This window comes from Xiphias gladius, chromosome 9 (assembly GCF_016859285.1).
Source record: "Xiphias gladius isolate SHS-SW01 ecotype Sanya breed wild chromosome 9, ASM1685928v1, whole genome shotgun sequence".
Lineage (NCBI taxonomy): Eukaryota > Metazoa > Chordata > Actinopteri > Istiophoriformes > Xiphiidae > Xiphias > Xiphias gladius.
The window spans coordinates 11,329,962-11,349,231 of NC_053408.1; the positions used below are offsets into that span (position 1 = coordinate 11,329,962).

The 19,270-nt window shown below is 41.6% G+C and overlaps 1 protein-coding gene across 1 annotated transcript in view; it reads left to right on the forward strand.

Moving 5' to 3' along the window:
- Positions 1–1,244: 1,244 nt before the first annotated feature.
- nrg3b (neuregulin 3b) overlaps positions 1,245–19,270 on the forward strand; it is a 181,967-nt gene continuing 163,941 nt past the window's right edge. Inside the window, exon 1 of the mRNA XM_040135935.1 lies at positions 1,245–2,441. Within this exon, the coding sequence (XP_039991869.1) occupies positions 1,607–2,441 (835 nt within the window). The 5' untranslated portion in view covers positions 1,245–1,606. The remainder of the gene's footprint in view (positions 2,442–19,270) is intronic.

A 19,270-nucleotide genomic window follows, 5' to 3' on the forward strand; every position in this document is an offset into this window, starting at 1 on the left:
ATGCTGCCGCCTCCTCCCTCTGTCTCCTATCTGCATCTGCTGCAGAGCTTAGCCAACACGCATCTCTGCTCTCTCTCTCTCTCTTTTTCCCCCCACTACCTTCCTATTTCTCCCCACCAGAAATTTCCCTTTCTCTTCTTGTCTCTTCTTTTTTTTTTCTTTTCTTTTCGGAGTCAGCGCACACCTACAGCCTCGGAGTCTGGGGGAAAACATGGGGCAGTCACCAGTCGTCACTTTGGAGTATTGTGGACGGCGGTGAACCGGGGGGAGAGAGCACCGGATGGGATAGGAGCCGTGAAACCCACATCACCCTTCGCGGATTGAGGAAGCCTCCCGTCCCTCTCCTCCGTCCCCTCTCACAGTCTCTCTCTCTCTCTGTCGCTCCCTAGTCTGCAGCCCCCAAGAACAGCCGCCGCATCATTTTTTTCAGAGCAGCAGCCCCCTCCCTACCCCTCCTCCCTCGATCCTCTCTTCTATCTATCTCCCTTTCTCCCGCTTGCACCACTGTGGGAATGCAGCGAAGGTAAGCGAAACGCGGAGGCTCCCTTTTTCCCCCCGCCAATACCGGATCTATCATCACAGGGACGGACTGCGGGCAGAGAGCTGTGGAAGACGCACGGCAGTCACTCCGGGAAATCAGAGTCGGGTGGTCGGACCAGGAATCAGTTGGATTTAGCCCGCTACTCCGGGACATCAACGCCACCCCATCTCATTGGCGGATCGCATCAGATCCCCTCTGCCCTGCCTGGTTTCTGTTCCGGTGGCTTTCACGCGATTTCTCCCCACTGGATTACCGACAGCTGGAGCGACCAAAAAGGGTGGCCGGGCATGGAGAGGCAAACTTGAAGTAGCCGACAAAGACACCTGCAAGAGAAAAAAAAGGCAGCCCTCGAATGCATGTTTAAAAGGTAAAATGAACTCTCAGACGAAACCTGAGAGAATAGAGGAGTAAAGGACCTTATACGGCCGATAATCAACCCCTTGAGAGTGGAGAAGGGTGCTGCCGGAGCCTGGGTTGTTGATGTACGCACACACACACACGCACATGGATTTACAGCTCAGGTCTGAAGCTCACCACGCAGCGGATCGATATCCTTCTCTTTTCTTTTCGCGTCGCCTTTTTTTTTTAACAAGGGAGTGAAGCATCCTGGGATTTATCATCGCTTCGTTAGCGCTGAACTACAGTGAGCCCCCCCCCTTCGCTTTGCTCTCTCACCTGTCCATAACCTGTGTCCTCCCGTGGAAGTGTGTATATTCCTGTGCATCTTTTTTGCGCGTGTGTGTGCGTGTGCCTGATTATGCCTGGTTTGTTGTCCAGCAGAGGGAGTGTAGGTTATATTGCTTGTGTATGCATCTGAGTGCTGTGCCAGCTTTTAATTAGTAGCCTAGTACGTGACTGTGAGTGATTGTGTCTGCTTGTGCTTGTGCATAAATTCACATTTTACATCTGTGCATGTAGATATATAGGTTAGGCATTGTGTGGGCACGTACTTAAGATGCCCAGCATTTCTTTTGCACCACATCCCCTTCCTAGTACATGCCCTTGTTTCAGTTGGCCACCTGTTTGACCTCGTGAACACCCTGAGAGACGAAAAGCTCCAGCAGGATGAGTGAGCGTTCTGGTGCAAGCACTCTAGCAGCCATGACGCTGGAGGAGCCGGGGGCTGAACAGGCATCTCCCCGAGCCCCAGGCCCTCTCCGCTGTGGCCCTTGTGCCGTGTGGCCACGCCAGCAGACCTGGCTGTGTGCCGTGCCCCTGGTAATGGGCTTTGTGGGACTGGGACTCAGTCTCATGCTGCTGAAATGGATTGTGGTGGGATCTGTCCAAGACTATGTCCCCACTGATCTAGTGGATCCTAAAGGTAGCATTGGACAGGACCCTATATTTCTCTCCAAACCAAGTGCCATGCCCAAGGGGCCCGACATTTCCACCGCCACCACTTCTTCAGCTGCCTCTACCACAGCAATGGTGTCGACTACCACGCCGCTAGCTGCGGATGGTACCGCCCCAGCAACAAGAACTCGATCGGGGCCACCAGCAAACCACTCAGCCAATGGCAGCACTTCCAATGAAGACGGTGCTCCACACCTTCATAATCGTGTTGGCAATCGCATAAGCGGCACTGTAGTTACCACCTCCACCGCTCGCACCACCCGACTTCCCCCACCACCCAGCGGTAAGGAGGTCACCCATCGCAGCACTGTTAAAAAAGGAAGCAGTGCTAGTAATGGACATAACGGAGCCGCCAACTCAAAGCCAGGACACACTTCTACAATCACCACTACAGCATCCACTTCAACTACTGCTACTGTGAAGACCACCGCCAAGGTGCAATCGACCACCTCCCAGCCTGCAGCCCCACTCAAACCCACGTCACGCTGGAATCACGGGCGCCCAGGCAAGGGTCCAGCCACGAGACCACACCACCGCTTCCGAACACGTGAGTTCACTTTTTAGGCTTATGGAGATGTATGAGTGAGTGCGGTTGTGTGAGGTTATCTGTGGAACTTGAGATGAGTGCTTCACAAGAGCTCTTTTCAGGGCCTTTACGGCAGTAATAATAGTATGTCACTATAGCTATCAGTTATCACCTATAACTGTATGCCTGGGTTAAAAAAATATGCTTTGATATGACTCATGGTCTGAGAATATAAATTATTTCTCTTTATATCTACATGGAAAGTGGATACTCCAGCAGCTTAACATTAATCGTATTCATTAGCACAGAGAGATATCAGGGGATATTCTCAGTATTTTCACCCCTCTCGTCTTTATCTTTTACTTCTGCATTAATCCGATATGAATCTTACCTCCGGGGGAGTTTTTTTCACACACTAGTTTAAGTGCCATTAAAGGCAGGGCTCCATCTAGTAGAATTTATTTTGTTTTGTCTGCTAGAGTTGGGATGTTAAAGCTTTGTGATGAGCGCTGTGACCAAGGACAGCATATTTGTGTTATGAAAACAATAACAGGAGCTGGTGAGGTGTCGAAGTGGAAGAAAAGGTTAGTGCTCACCTCCTGTCTAGAGGAATCAGATATAGCGAGGCCACACATTCCATTTAGATGAAAGGATACTGGGAGCAGAGTGTCGCAGGTACTGCTTTCACACTGCAGGGAGATACAGAGAGGGAGAGCGAGAAAATGAGAAGGCTCAGAAGGGGAAAGTAGATATAGGGATGAGAATAAGGTTGTAGAAGACAAGTTGAAATAGTCGAGGTAGGAAACAGAGAAAAAGAGGAAAAATACTTTGAAAAACAACATGAAGCTAAAGAGGACGGCGAAGGAAGGAAGAAAATGCGGGACGCATAACAAAGCAGGAGAATGAAGAGTGGGAGCTGCGAGTAGAGAGAGATGGCAGATGGAGTTGGCTAAGTAAGGGAAAGGCTTGAGGGAGATAGAGGGTATAAAGCAGGGGAGCTGGGAATTTTTGCATATTTAGCATTGTGTAAAGAGGAAGGCTCCCTGATTATTCATTCCACAAGGGACATGTATTTAATTTCACAAGGTGCTTTTTCAGACATGGGTGGGGCAGGATGCAAGTGTAATCGTGAGAAATGACTGGATATGACTATGAAGAATTTAGTTTTTTTTCCTCAAACCCAAGGTGCTCTATTTTTTGACAAATTCTGTTGGTTCTTAATATTTCATTTGCAGCTTTGATTTAATACTCCCTTTTGGCTCACAGGCATCTCAATTACGGTGCATATTTACCTTAGCTTCCTATAGTTGTAACAATGCAGAGGATCCAGTGACAGACAAGCACTGTATTCAACATGTCATGGCAAAAATATGCTCTTAATGGATTTACCATTGGAGCGAATTATGAAAAAGTCAGTTTTTTAACTGGTATTTATTATTATTTCAGCAAAGTGCTCTGGAGGGCACTGACAAAACATTAATATGAAAACTGAAACCATTTTTCCACATTTCTGGTGTAGATCATATGTTTAGGACAGCAGTTCCAGTTGACTACATAGTATCCTCTCATTTATCTGCTGGATGCGTCAATGGCATCGATTCCATGAGCAAACAGTGATCAAGTGACACAATTTTCCTCTTCTTCACCTCAGGGCAAAATATTTTTTAGCATAGCTGGTTGGACATTGGCTATTAAACCATGCACACTCTGTTGGTAGTTGCATGGCTGTTGAGTAAATAACTTTGACTTTGTAGTTTTCCCCACTGAGGGAGAACATTGGCTGTGGTCAGCTCGAATTCAGCCAGTAACATTGGATTTCAATGGTGACGGAAAAGTAGAAAAATTCCCATAGACAGTCCGCAGACATAATCCACTTCTCCAGAGTCAATTACGTCACTCAACAAAGAGCTGCTAAATAGCTGAAAGCTGCCAAGTTGGGCAGCCCCCTTCTGTGAACATTTGGAAGCATCTGTTTATACTGTACACTATAGAAAGGCACTGCTTTTAAAGCTAAAGCATTCTTAGTAAAGCTACCCTGAGTTAATTAAAGGTTTCAGAAATACAAACAATTTTCATTGGCAGCTGATGTTTTTAATAGGTCTCCAGCCTACATGTTGACATCATGACGAGTGGGCTGACATTTTGTCCCACTTGTGGAATAATCATCCCTGGATTTAATAAAAATCTGTCGGGCAACAGGTGGCTTTATACAGGCCTGGAAACACATCTTTGCTATGCTCACTGAGTTTTAAATCAACAGGGACAATTTTTTGGTAAACTTTTTTATTAAATTTTTTTTTAGTACATTGCCAAGTTTAAATTAAATCCTTCCAAAAATTCCTCACACTCTTTGAACCAAGAATATAGAGAACATAATGAAAGCTGTAAACTCTCGGCCCCCTTTTGTGGTCGCCAAAAACATCACCATGGCAGCTAGCATTATTAAAGCTCTTTGGTAAGCACTGGCAATAATTGTCGATGTCAATGTTATTGATAAAAATCTTCCTGCAAAAAAGGAGGAATTAATAGGAAAAGATTCTGTGATTCTGCATCTGTCTGCTACCTCTTGAAAAAGACCACTGACATCTTCAAAGCAATGAGTAATATCGTTGCTCACAGCCAGAGACCTCATTAGACATTTATAGCAATCTTACAGATATTGATATTGATAACTGTCATAACATGTGCCGGTTCAGAAAGGGGATTTTGTCTTAAGATCTTTAAGGAACTTTAAGGATGAAAAAAAATCCCTTTTTGCAGGGAATGTCAGCACAGAAACTGGAGTACTCACTTCCTATATTTACAGAATGTACATGATATACTGTATATCATTAACTTTAGGTAATGATATTTTTACTATCCAAGGCATAATGGTACAGTGATCTGGCAGGATGTGGCTTTTTCAGTTGACATTTCACTAATTGGATGTTTTACTGAAGTCTCTGTTTGCAGTTTGTTATTCTGCTGAGGGTCTTTCTCAAATACAGTCTATTCTCATGGCCCGGGATTAGTGCATGAATGTAGTGTGTCTATTGATGAGTTATTTGATAAGTTATTTGTTCTATGTATTAATTGAAATTTGTGGCAGAAATCAGGTTTAACGAGCTACTTTTTGCTTGTCAAGAAGTATTAGAAATCCTTGTATAGTCATGATAAACTGCATACTTTTACTTGTACATGTGACAATTGAAAAAAGACAGAACAGTAAACTATAATGTATTATCACCAGCAGTATTTGTGAATGATTTGTAGAGAATTAAGTCCATTCAAACAACACTAAACCTTAGAACATATGGCTAGAAAATAATACTTACTGTTCACTGTGGACCCTGACCACTGTTATTGCTTATACTGTCAAGTCAAGGCTAATCTGTGTCTTAAATAGCTTCATGTTGCAATGTTATTCTACCCTCTGCCAAGTATTGACACTGTAGCTACGGGTTAAAATATTGAAGCATTCTCTTTACTGGATATTATTGAATTCTCACCCCTCCTGTGCGGATAATATTTATTCATGTAACCCTTATGTACAGCATTTATGTGCTATATTGTATGCACAACACTAACACCGTCTTATTTAAGGCAACACTCAGCCTTTTATGAAGTCTGGAGTTTTGGGAATGCAGCCTCTTCTAAAGCTTGGCTGTATCGAGCAAACTGTAATAGAATGTAGAGTTGAGCAATACAGTGTATTTAAAGTGAAATGATACACAGAAAACGTCTTGGCTGATGATGAAATGCTCTGTAAAACATGGCTTCAGGTGTGGTCTTGGGTTTCATATAATCTGGACTGTATATAGGAGGTAGTAACATGATCCCCCCCCCTCCTTTACCCGTTGCTATTGCTCCTGCTGCTTGGATCTAAATGAATCTCTGTGTCCTGGCAGAAAGACAAGCTTTGTCTGTTGGGGATAATGACATATTTTACCTACTCCTTTTGTATTCTTTTTTTCTCTCTCTCCCTCACTCCCTCTTTCCCCATGGTTATTGTGTTGGTCTTGGTTTCATTGTATTCCTCCATCTATTTTTGCTTTGCTTTTGTGCTTTCTGCTTTCTTTTATACATTAGCTCCTCAGCTCACATTCATGAGCATACGGGGAGACGCAGAAAAACTGGCACTCTTGTGAACACAAAGAGAAGCATGTAGCATGTGTGCCCATTCTCATGAATCTCTCATCTGGTTTTCTGTATTTGAGGCTATTATGTATCTGACTCCGCTCTCTACATACAAGCCCCATTGGCTCAGAAGTAGGGAAATAAGAGATGAATGGAACAGTGCACAGTGAATGTCTGTTGGGAAACCATGGGATGCTGTGTTGGCTCAGCGCCCATTCCACACTCTTCTCAGTTGTAAGAAATCTTCCTTAGTAAAGGGTGGTTGTAATTCCCTGCACATATCACTAGCCTGATTCTAGACTTGTGAATCGCCAGACACATTTAAATTTTTGTCAAGCGATTCAAAGGTCTGGTGTTGCTCTTCAACTGGATTCAATGGCTGTTTCCCCCAGTTGGGGAAACAACTGAGTCAGTCAGTGCCTTTAAGGGCAGAACTCATTTTGGGAATGTCATCTAACAGTATACAAGGAAAGTGACACAGCTATCAGGTTGCTGTAAATCAGCTGACTGAAACAACAGCTATTAAATCAGAACAGCTGTGCACTAAAGGCATTTAAAAAAAAACGTGTTGTTGCTGTTCTCCCTATGGCTTCAATTTGGCTCCTTTGACTCTGAAGGAGATGAATTGGGAGGATGCAGTGCTTAAAGTTAGTCCTGCATCTTGGAACTGTCTGTTCAAGGGTTTTTCTTTACAGTCTACAGAGAACAAAATTCTTGAGTTTCACTCACAGGGTATTGCTTTTTCTTTTAGCATAAACAACTTTGATTAGCATGATGAAAGGCAAAATGACTTAATGACTAATGCATATTCTGTGTTGTCTGAAAATGATGTCGGCAGATGGATAAATAGTCACTATTGGTTAGGGCACAATAAACTCCCTCCCAAACAGAAAACAGCTTAACAATGTCAAACTGAATACTGGGGTGGTAGCGAAATGGCATTTCTTTCTGAATGACGTGCTGGCATCATACAGTTATGAATTCAAAAGCCTAGTCAGATATTGTGCCACAGCTGGTATTTTTTTCAGACAGGGATACACAGGAGAGTGACACAGACGATGTCTCTGATGTCACAGAAAAAAAAGAACAGAAATGGATGTTCTCCTGACACGCAAGCCCCTGTATTTTTTTTGTTTTGTTTTTTTTTCCTGACTATACATAAAGCTTGCACAAAGTACTACTGTAGAACCAGTGGGGCATGTAAGGGGGATTAAAAACAAAGATATAAATCCAGTTTGCCTCTCTCTGTCTCTCTCTCTCTCTCTCTCTCTCTCTCTCTCTCTCTCTCTCTCTCTCTCTCCAGGGAGGTCAGACTCAGATTTGCCAGGCAGCCTCTGAGGCCCCTCTGTCTCTCCTGAGACATACTCTGCTTGTTTGTTGAGGCTGGCCCAGGCAGGGCTGCTTCTGCACAGTGTGAGTGTGCAGCTGCAAACATTTACAAATAGCTTCCTAGTTGGGTGGCAAACTTGTACGCCTTATTTTATCATTTTAGGCTAGAAGTTATTAAGGAATATTTAAGCCCAAACTGTTTTTTTTTTTTTTTCTTGGTCTCAGCATTGGACTTGAAGATGTACAGTAGTCACACAGCGTTGTTGTTGTTTTAAGCCTCAGATGAGTAACACGATGGTACAGTTAACATGCCGAATAATACTTTCACTGACTGTTTTTTCTTATCGGTGACGTTGGTCACATTGAATACTATTTTGGTCTTGGGAAACACCTGATGTGAAATTTTCTGTCTATGGTGGCCACTGTACATGATGTTCTCTTTTAAGTCGTTTTAAAGAAGCTTAATTATTTAAAGTGAATGGGGAATTATTTCAGCATCCATAAAGTGCCTGTATGAATGATAAGATGTTAATTAATGTCGAATGTTAGAAATTATTCATATTAGCATTGCACAGGGAGGCATTAGCAACGACCATGCCCTCAGACATGCTACAGAACATGTAATTTTTTGACAGTGCGCCAACTGGCCCCCACTAGTGGTCTTATTGTGCAATAAATGTACAAAAAGCTCTGGTTCTTTTCCCGATTAATCAGACAGAAAAAAACATGATCTATCCTTATTATATTGGCATAGCTGACATTCATCAGACAGTAAAATATGTGTGGGTATACTTTGCACATGCAAATTAATGAAAAAGTGCAGTATTCTGCAGTGTTTGCCCTGAACATCTAGCTAGCAGAGGCACTTGACACTGATGGGCACCAATTACAAAGCAGAATACATCACCATATTCAGTGGGGTAAGCCTGCGAACAAATTATCCTGGAGTGACAACCCAGCGAATGCTTGAAATTTTGTGGGAATTGATCCCATGCCCTTTCCAGTGCTAGTGTCTTGCTCTACCTACTGAACCTCAGAGAATCAATAAGGAGGAGGGAGGCAGAGAGCCTTGAGTAAGGAAGGCTGTGAGAGTGAGAGTGGGAGAGAGAGTGAGAGAGAGAGTGAGACTGAGGGAGAGAGAGAGAGAGCAGAAGGACAGACATTGGGTGTGTTGGATACAAAAGAGAAAAAAGAATTTATTGGGGCAAAGACTGTCAAAAAACCATGAGGATCCAGCTGCAAGGTAAAGGCATATAGACGTCACACCATTCTGCTCGTTCTATTATCATCTCTCATTTCTATACAGATTGCCCTCAAGGTATTATCCATATTTGAATTTTTGAGTATTTCACTTCAATCCTGTCACGACAGTGCCTGAATGATGTATCCTATGCAGAACTGAATCAGCAGGCTATGTAAATCACTGGAGGTTATCAGTGTATTATATTGTACATTTCGTCTTGCCATGGAGTGTGTGCACGCATGCGTGCGTGCGTGTGTGCGTGCGTGTGTGCGAGAGAGAAAGAGAGAGAGATAGTGTGTCTATGAAACATTGTGCTGTGTTTTGGGCCAAAAGGTAATGAAGAATATATGTATATTACACAAACTTTCTACTTTTGTAGAGCTGAATTCATTACTCTCTCAGCAAGAAACTAATTGGCAACTATTTTCATAATCAGTTAATCATTTCGTACATTTTTCAGGTGAAAATGGCAACCATTGTCTGGTTCCACAGCCTCAAATGTGAGGATTTGTTGTTTTTATGTGTCATATTTGATGGTACATTTATTGTCTTTAGGTTTTCGTTGGATGTAACAAGCAATCTGAGTATGTCACCTTTGCCTCTGGGAAATTAGAGGGGGAATTTTTTGTTATATAAAATGATTAATTGATCAATTGAGAAAATAATGGCCAGATTAATTGAGAATGAAAATAAATTTGCAGTAGTCTCTGCTGTTTGTGCAGTATTTATTATCACACTGCATAACACCGTTGAGAGCATGCCAGAGAGAAACAAATCTGTCATTGACAAGTAAACATGAGCAATGTGTGAATGGTTTGGACACATAAAGGTGAAAATGCTACCAGAATATATCATGTTGGCCTCGCAGGCCAGTACAGAGCCTCCATGAAACATCCAAGATTTGATCCTTAGATGGCTGTTGCATGCCATCCTCCGTCACACAAGGGACATTTGATCCTTGAGCTTAGCCGCTTAAGCAACACTTCCTCTGTGTATATATCCCTCCTCCTCCAGTTAAACTGGCTGACCCTAACTGCAACCGTGGTCCTACCCCTAGCTCTAATCTTCAACCTTTTATAATCTGAGGCATAGAGAGCTTGTTGGGGGTGTTAAAATGACTGACACCACATGCTTACTGGGGGAATTTGGCTCCAGAAACAAAAGTCCCCGGCTTCTCTCTCCCTGTGTTCTTGATGCTCTTCAATGTTTACTGTGCAATACACACAAAAAAGCTCATCGCATGAGAATAACAAGACCAAATAACTTCTCTGAACTCTTTTATTGTAACTCAGCCGCTGTCCTCAAGTGCTCAGTTTGAAACATGATTCATTATCCAACTAATTCTGTCTAAAATTACAAATTTTGTGTCCATTACGTTCCATGTAATGTATGCACACACAGGCCTACCAGTAAAACTAACATTCTGTTGTTCCTGTAATGGATATCTCATGAAGTTTACCTGATGCTTTTAAATGACATTTGACTCTCAGGCAGCAGTCAGGGGGAGGAGGAGAAGGTTGCCTACTGTAAGTACTGTCTGAGGCCATCTTAGGGCTTCTTAATGTCACTGTGTGATTTATGTCGACAAAATGTCCATCGAGAGGCGGTAGAGAGAAGAAGAGGTGGGGCGGGCTGGTACTGGCTGAAATATTAATGTATGGGAAGAGAAACATGGGAAATGCGCGTTGCCGGAAGTCTGAATAATTGATGAAGCTTCCCTTTTATAAAGAACTTGAGATGTCCCATGCTTGGTGGTCTAATGGCAGAAACATGGTATAGGATATTACTGTACAGTAGTTGGCCTGTTAGTAGTTAGTAGTTAGTCATAACTGACCTTTCATACTAATAAAAGACCCTGGACGCAAAATCAGTAAAACTGTTGGATTCACAGTAGGCGTTTTACATTTTTTTTTTTTTTTTTTGCTGATCTCTTTTAATAAATGTGGCAAAAGCCCCCCCAAACAGACTTAATGGTTACTAATGTTTCCCCAGAGAAATAAAGGTGTTCTTAGCCTAAGGAAAGAAATAATCCTAATTGAAAGTAAACAGTGGGATCATTATTGTCTCTGAACATGACTCCCCCACTTTATATCTTTTCAAATTGGAAGAAATGGAGAGTAGAGAGCAGTTTTAAAAACTGGGTTTAGTGGCGGTGGTGGTGATGATGTGTGTGTGTGCTGGGGGAGTACTCACCAACTCATTCATTTTAATCATATGCTGTCATGCCTACTTACCCACCTGCCAGAGTGCTGTTTTGCTTCTCAGGAATTCGGGCTTAGCATTGGCCTGGTTCTAATCCACAAAACCCCATTCACTCATTCATTCAATCATTCACTCGTTCATTCATTAAAGTGCAGAGTGACTTGCTGATAGTTTAAGGCCCCTGAGAGATAGTAGTGTATGTGGCTGTGGCAGTGCAGAGTGGATTACACTCCATCATATCTGATCTGAGACTCTTAGATCCCAATATTGAATTTCGGACCCTGCGGGGTCTCTGGTTCCATTATCAATTTGCAAACGAATAATGCGGAAAGGAAGAGGATAGGGGCTGGAGGTGGGTGGGGGTGTGTGTGGCTTTGAGACAGGTTTTGGTGGGATGCGATGAATCTAATAACAGCTATTGTTTGTCCAAAGGAGTGCAAGTGGCAACACAATTACAGTGCCATGTAGGATTTAGGTATTATGGAGCATGCATTCTTCCCTATTCAGTTGGCTATATGGTCCCGTTTTGGAGAGATTACAGCTGTCGTGGCTGCATAAAGCCTTCATTAACCTTTCTAAAAACATATTTATAGCCCATAAATCCTTTAAAGCAACATTTTAAATGCTGTTTGAGGGGTTATAAAATGAGAACTCTGTGTGTACGATTTTAAGACATTTATGATATATGAGGTTTTTTGAGTTTTATCAATGTTAAAATTCATTTCTGTTATAATAGATGTTCAAGAAACAATTTGTACAAAAATAAACTCAGTCTGTAAGTCTGCCACACTATTAATTTAAAACTTGCACTTATCTTGTTGCCATAAAAATAAGCCTCAAGTTGTCAAGTGTAATTTAGACAGTGTTGCATCAATTCCTCTAAACCTGTCTGTATCTAGACCTCGATTATTGCAGCGAGGAGAGATATTTAAGTCACGGCTTCAAACTGAGGTATGCGCAGCATGTGGAACATGATTTCTCACTAGCCCTGCTTCGCACTTAGAATCTGGGTACATGACGAGCCTGCAGGAAAGTGTGGATTGCGGAGGTTGCAGCAGTTGGATTGATTCACTGCAATGTGTGGCCTGCTGCCACCCCCAGTGACGGGAAATGTGCCACGGTGCCCTGGTTGAGATAGAGAGGCTTGTTGTGGCGTGTGGAGGTGGAGGTGGAGATGGAGGTCACCTCTGTCTTTCTCTCGCCTCCCTCCCACTACCATTCATGCCTCTATACTTAGTTTCTCCTTTTTTATTCTCATCCTCCTGTCCTCTATTTTAAGGCACCCTCTTGCCTCTCTCTTGGCTCTCAGTTGTTCTTTGTGGGGTTCCTTTGTTCATCTCACATCACTGACAATATGAATACGAACCAATGAGAGGTCTTATCTTAGAAGTGTACCGGAAGAGATAAGAGTGTCATTCATTATTCCATATCAGCTACTGTCACCACTTCCTGCAAAGAATTCCCAAGGAAATTATGACAAGGAACCGACACTGTCATTATTATTATCATTTGCACTACTTTTTCATATAAGCCTCTGAAATTCTTCAGTCCTTGATATTATACTGAACCTTAAAGCTGCATAGGTGTAACATGCTTAGTCATTGCTTTCCACGACAGCTCAGTGCCTTACATAATAATTTCCATTTACTCTTTGCACCTAACTGTAGATGTCAAATGGGATTACAAATAGATTATCACGTCTGTTATTTTGTTAAGCATTACATAATGGTAATATGTAATGTATTTGGCAAAAAAAAAAAAAAAAAAGACAACCCTTTGTACTCACTCCTTCAAAGGGCAGACCCTGTCTAAGAGAGACTTTTACCATGTCTCTCAGATAATGTCCTGAAAATTAAAAATGCATCCCTTGAGAATGGGATTGTCCCAGACTCTTTCAATATTGAAGTTGTTAAAACCTAGACAGTGAGGTCCAAAGTAACTTTCCATTTTTTCAAACATTTCTTTTATAACTATGGTACTAGCAAACATTGCATCTTTAATACATTTGCGATTAAAACCTGATCTGAGACTTATTGTAATACTGCCAAAAAAGTGGAGTTGTGGTTCTGTATTTACTTTAAAAAATGTTTTCATAAATACATTTTATGGAGGTTGTTTTGTGTAAAGGAAGCTGCCTTGGTAGCATGCTCTTCTCACCATCCTTAAATGTCTTAAGTGTACTGTATATTCAACACTCTGCTGTTAGACTCCTGATCAAAACTTAAAAGAGAGAGCCTGTCATACCAGCTGAAGTGGATTGATAAGCAATTTTAACACTGGCTCCATGTATCATTAGGACCCAACTTTTGATTGTACATAAAGCTTTAAGTGGCTGAGGCTCAGCCTACATTGCAGAATCTGAGTGATTTTATGTTTGTCCACTATCAGTCAGATCCTCCTTGATGGATTTTTTTTTAGATCTTGAGTATCAGGAGAAGACAATCTGAGATGCAGAACTCTGCTCCCAAACTGTGGAATAATATTCCAAAGGAAATTAGGGAGCCAGTTTGAGATAGCAAGCTTAAAAGACATCTATTTTTGTTAACTTTCATCTAGGTTTTTAACTTCCAGTATATTAGAGTTTTGGTACCTCTTTTTAGTATCATATGAATTTTACTGATGCTAGATTGAGCCACCTTTTAGCTCAACCATTTTCTTGTCTTTCATATTATAAACACTTACAATTACTTTATTTGTATCTAGGGTGGTATGTGTAAATTTACTGAATTTTGATCAATGAAACATCTAAATAGCAACATAGATTTAATCTGGCTTCAAAGACTAAGCAGCATCTTGTTTTGGTTTTTGAAGTATTTGCCTGCCAGATTATTTGATATAAACTGAAAGAGGGCCTAATGCCCCTTGTGAGTTACAGCAGATGCCATTATTTTCAAACACTGTGTCAGAAGCCTCAGGTGTGCCGATCATGGCATTGATGAATAGTGAGAGCGAGAGAGAGCCCTAGTGGAGAGGGATATGGAGACAGGGATCGACTAAGGTCCTCTCATGTTATTTTCCTGGGGGTGTGCACAGCTTGTCTCATGCGGTAATCCATGCATGGTAAAACCTTATCCATGGGGATAATGTCAACTCACTCCCGAAGATAACAAGACAAAAGCCCTTTCCTAGTGCTCACTCCAGAGTGTGTTTCATATTCCCCTAATCTGCTATCTTACATGGCTCTGTTCTATGGATTTGTTGCCCGAGCTTGCCGATTAACACAAACACATACACACAAACGCACACACTTTGGACTGCGTAGCTTTACCAGTTGCTTTTATCAAAAAATATGGTGGACCTAAAAGACATTTATTTCATTTCACTACATTAAGTGCCCTTTTTCTTTTGGTTGGTTTGAAGCACAAAGGCTGCATTGGAACATTGCATGGTCAGTGGAGCCACAGCTGTTATCGTGTGGTTCATCATCAGTAGGGGGCAATCAATTGGGAGAAAACACATTTATCAGCCCTCATGTTTGCCATTATTTTTGCCTTGGATTTAAGTGTACCAGATGTTTTTATTACTCATGGCACTCATGGATTTCTCGTGGCAAGTTGAGTCAGCAGGCTTAAGAGGCGAGTTACTGTAAATAGCCTGCTGTGCTTCTGAATTAAATTGAGGAACAAGCTGTCAATTATATCTGTTTAAACGTGTGTGAGTATGACTTTTTAGTCTGCGTCTTTGTGAGTGTGTTAAGTACTGTAGTTCTTAAACAGCACGGTGTAAGTATCGAAAGATCATGAAAGGAGATTTGGCCTCTTAGGCCACTTTGAGCATCTCCAGCATTAAACCCAAGAAGGGTTTAAGAACACTGAATCTTCACTTGACTGAAAAAGCATCCATCACGTTCACACCCAAACCATCAGACAACTCAGTGAATTATACATTGAAAGTTCCCCCCCGAACATCCAGGCAGCGACATCTTTCTCTCTGTCTCTCCCTTCCATCTGAAGTGCTGCATTGAATCATTGATAGGACATCCACAACAACAGCGCTCCTCCCTATAAAACACCTGTCACAGACTGCCTGAAAGGAATATAACTGGAGAGAGATGTGGAATCCGTTTTGATCTTTTGAAGAGTTAGTATGTGTCCAAATAATGCATACTCGGTCTTGTAGACACATAATAGCAAGGTTATACTTTTTATCAGGACCTGATAAGGCACTTTAAAAGTGACATTTCAGTGCTGGCAGCTATTAACGGATTGGAGTTGAGTTTTTGGCCAATAAACTACAAACAGTTGCAACTTAAAATTCTCATCAACCTAATTTCATGAAAGAACTCCAGTATGTGAGTGACATACTCCTGCAGTGGCTTTTTGTACTCCAGTGTGTCTTCTCCCGTTATGTGTCTATACTTACTGAGGAAATTGAAACACCAAACCCTATCATGTATTTTTCCATGACGGCTATTAAAGGAATGGAATGAAAGGCTCGGTGCAAGTGAGACACTGCCGTGGTAGGCACTAATACGCTCTCCTCTCGCAGTCATCAAGTATACTCTTTGATCTCAGCTGGAGGCAGGGATGCTTCAGGGATATGATGGAATATTTTATTGCAGTTGTGGAAAAGCAGTCGGTGGGGTTGCCTCAACCTCTCCCCCTCATAGTAGCTTAAGCTTTAAAGCATCAGCTGGATACCCAAGTGACTATTTTGCATGTTGTTACTACTAAACCGTATGTTTTACAAAAGGACTGCGTTCCCTCTGAATTTGTGAAGTGAGTGTGTGTGTGTGTGCGTGTGCGCGTGTGTGCGCGTTTTGTGTGCGTGTGTTAAATAAGGGTGCTATGGGACTGGCAGAGGCTGGGAGGGTTAATAAAGATGAGGCCGTGCCATTAGAGAATAATGAAGATTTAGCTGGGGCTGATAGTGGGAAGATTGGAGGGTCAGAGTTTAAGATCAATGTATGGAGGGAAGTTAAGATAGATAAAGTTGAGGGCAGACGGTTTTTCTGTTTCTCAGAAGTGAAAACCACCTTGCTTAAAAGAACCCACATTTCTCTGAGTGGCCACATCATGGCTTGATCAGATAAGAAAATAAAGCACAAGGCATAATTCATGGTTTTCTTCTTGGCAGTGGGTTTTGGAGAGTTTTAAGTTGCTGGATTTTGGACTAAAAACAGCAGCGTCCCTCTACACAATCACGACATGCTTTTTGTAATTAACTTACAGCCGAATTCTGTGATTCTTAATTCTTAATTAAGTATAGTATAAGTATAAAAGATGTTTACTACAAACTATCACCCGTCATTTATCACAATTCACAATTCAATTCTAAGAGTATTTTCTTTCCATTTGTACTCATTTGTGCACATCTGGTATTATAGTATGTCATAATAAGCAGGCCTGTGCTTTTGTGTTGGGTCAAATTTAGGGCAAGGCCATCAAACACTGGGCATAAGTCAGAAAATAGACCTACACTTGTTCTTTGGTAATCCACAGCAGCTGGTGTGTGTGTCTACGTGATGGATATCATGTGTGTCCACACGTGCATGTGTGTATGTGCAGCGACAGGGAGAGGAGAAAGCAAGGCCAGATGGGTCCAGCTGTGTATCTGGTGGCCTAGATAAAGGCTAGATGGGTGCCACCACCTTCATGAGGTGCCAGCAGAACATTTAGAGTAGGTGTTAAAAGCTTGAATCCTTTGATGGGCATAAACATCCAGCAGAAAGAGCTCTCATTAGGATCTGCTTTTTTATGAAGTCTGTAATGAAGAATTCGGCATCGGTGTCCATTTAAGGCTCAAATTACCATTGTAGCTTTGATGTATCAGGAAACTATAAATAACTATTTATCTACACAACTAGGGCAGAAATCAATTCTTCTTATTATCTATTAACTATTTCTTTGAATGATTAATTAATTTTGTAGTCTATAATTTGTCAATAAATTGTAAAATTGACCATTTCATTTCCCCAGAAGTTTCGATGAGGTCCAAAATGGAAGTATATTCAATTCACAATTACATTTGGGCTGCAACTAATAATTTTTTCTTCATTATTGATTATTCTTCAGATTGTTTTATTGCTTAATTGTTTATGAAATGTCAGAAGTTGTAAAAAAAAATAAAAAAAAACAAAACAAAAAACAAAAAAAAGGCTGTAACACCTTCCCAAAACCCAAGGTGATGTTTTCAAATATCCTGTCAGCAGCAATAAAGCAAAAGCAGCAAGTCCTCATTGTGGGGAAACTGAAACCAGAGAATGTGTAGCATTTTTTTCACAATTTTCGCCTTAGAAACACTGAAATGTTTCCTTGATAATGTCTACAAATGAATCAATCATCAAAGTTTTTGTCAGTTAATTTTCTATCTTTCACCTAATCAACTAATCATGTCCTGACTCCTACATTTAAATCTGTGAAATGTTACTTTAAAATTTGGCCAGACAGCAGGTGCAGCCCCTAGTGACTGTTTCAGAAAACCTCAGCACACAGCCCACTCCCAAACAAACTCTTTTAGGCCATTATGAAAGGAGAGGTAGAGAGCCGGTCCTGGCCTGAAGAGAAGGAGGAGGTGAAGTAGCCAGGCTCTGTCCTTTTCCAGGGAACTCTAGGACAGCCAGAGCCTTCACCAGCACCCCAGGGAGTGGGAAGACAGATTAATGCAGAGGCTTTAATATTTCAGATGAAAAAGTATTACTGCTCTCTTGCTCTTTCTTCTCTCTTTCTCTTTCTGGCTCAGAGAAGTGGGCCTGAATTTTTGCTTGCTTTCTCCCACTCTCTTCTTATGTCTTCCTCTCTGACTAGAAGCATGAATGCGTTTTGCTGAGGGGTAGATTCCCCTTTCTAAAGCTTCTCTGTCTACTCATTGTGACAGGAAGTGGTAGATCAGCAAGAGATAAATCTAAATGAATATTAGAGTGTGTGTTTTTTCTATGTGTGGGGCCTCATCTGTCTGTCTGTCTGTCTGTCTACTGGTGCACTGGTATTGAAAGCGCTTGACCTTGCAACCAACCCTTCACTATCTTTCTTTGGTAACATCTTATAGCTATATGTCACTTTGGATGAGATATACTATAGTTCTGTTCGCTCATGTCTCTGCCATGAAAACCTCTCTGAGAGACAGCACGCCCAGCACCGCTTCATCGGCCAGACAGCCACTGTCTTCAAGAGTCAGAAAAATCCATTGTGATCACATTTTTCATCAGATCTAGTGGCAAACTATCCTGGCTTAAGAATGAAGATTCAACCTATCATATATTACAACGCGCACAGGTTTCCAGCATGTCTGCCTGCAAGTAAATCCAGACTAAGAAGATTAGAACAGACAAACCCTCTCCACATGTGTGAGATCAGGCCAAATAAAGGATCTCCAAACTCCAAACAGGGTATGTCATAGGGCACCTCCTAGGGAACTCATGGACAATGCACCAAGCTTTTAGAGAGTGATGGGAAAAATCTATAGCATCTTACAGCCTTATTTAATAAAAGTAATGTTCATAGATACTCCCGATGTTTTTCTAATGCTGTAGTCCATTACGGTTTTTCCAAAACAGATGCTGGAAAGAAAAATTGATGCATCGATGTATTAAAAGAACTGCATATTTCTCAAGTAAAGGGTCTTCAGGCTTCAACATTTGCACATGCATTAGAGGCCTTCTCCATCAGAGGAGTCAGCGTCCAATGACAAAGTTTTCTTTCTTTTTTTTTTAAAGGCCAATGCCGAGGTGTTTAAAAATGTTTTCTTTTGACAATAACATGGCATGGCAACTATGGTGTTAACAAGTTCGGTGAAAGATAGTGGTTATGGCAAGTATAGCTGCAACTAATCAGCTGAGTATTTCTTCATTTAATCAATTAATCCATAAAAAGTAACAAAATAGTGACAAATGCGAATCCCAGGTTTCCTAAGTCCAGAGTGACGTCTTCAAATGTCTTGTTTTGTCTGACGCACAGTTCAAAACCCAATCATATTCAGATAACAATGTTATAAACAAAAAAGGAGCAAATCCTTACATTTG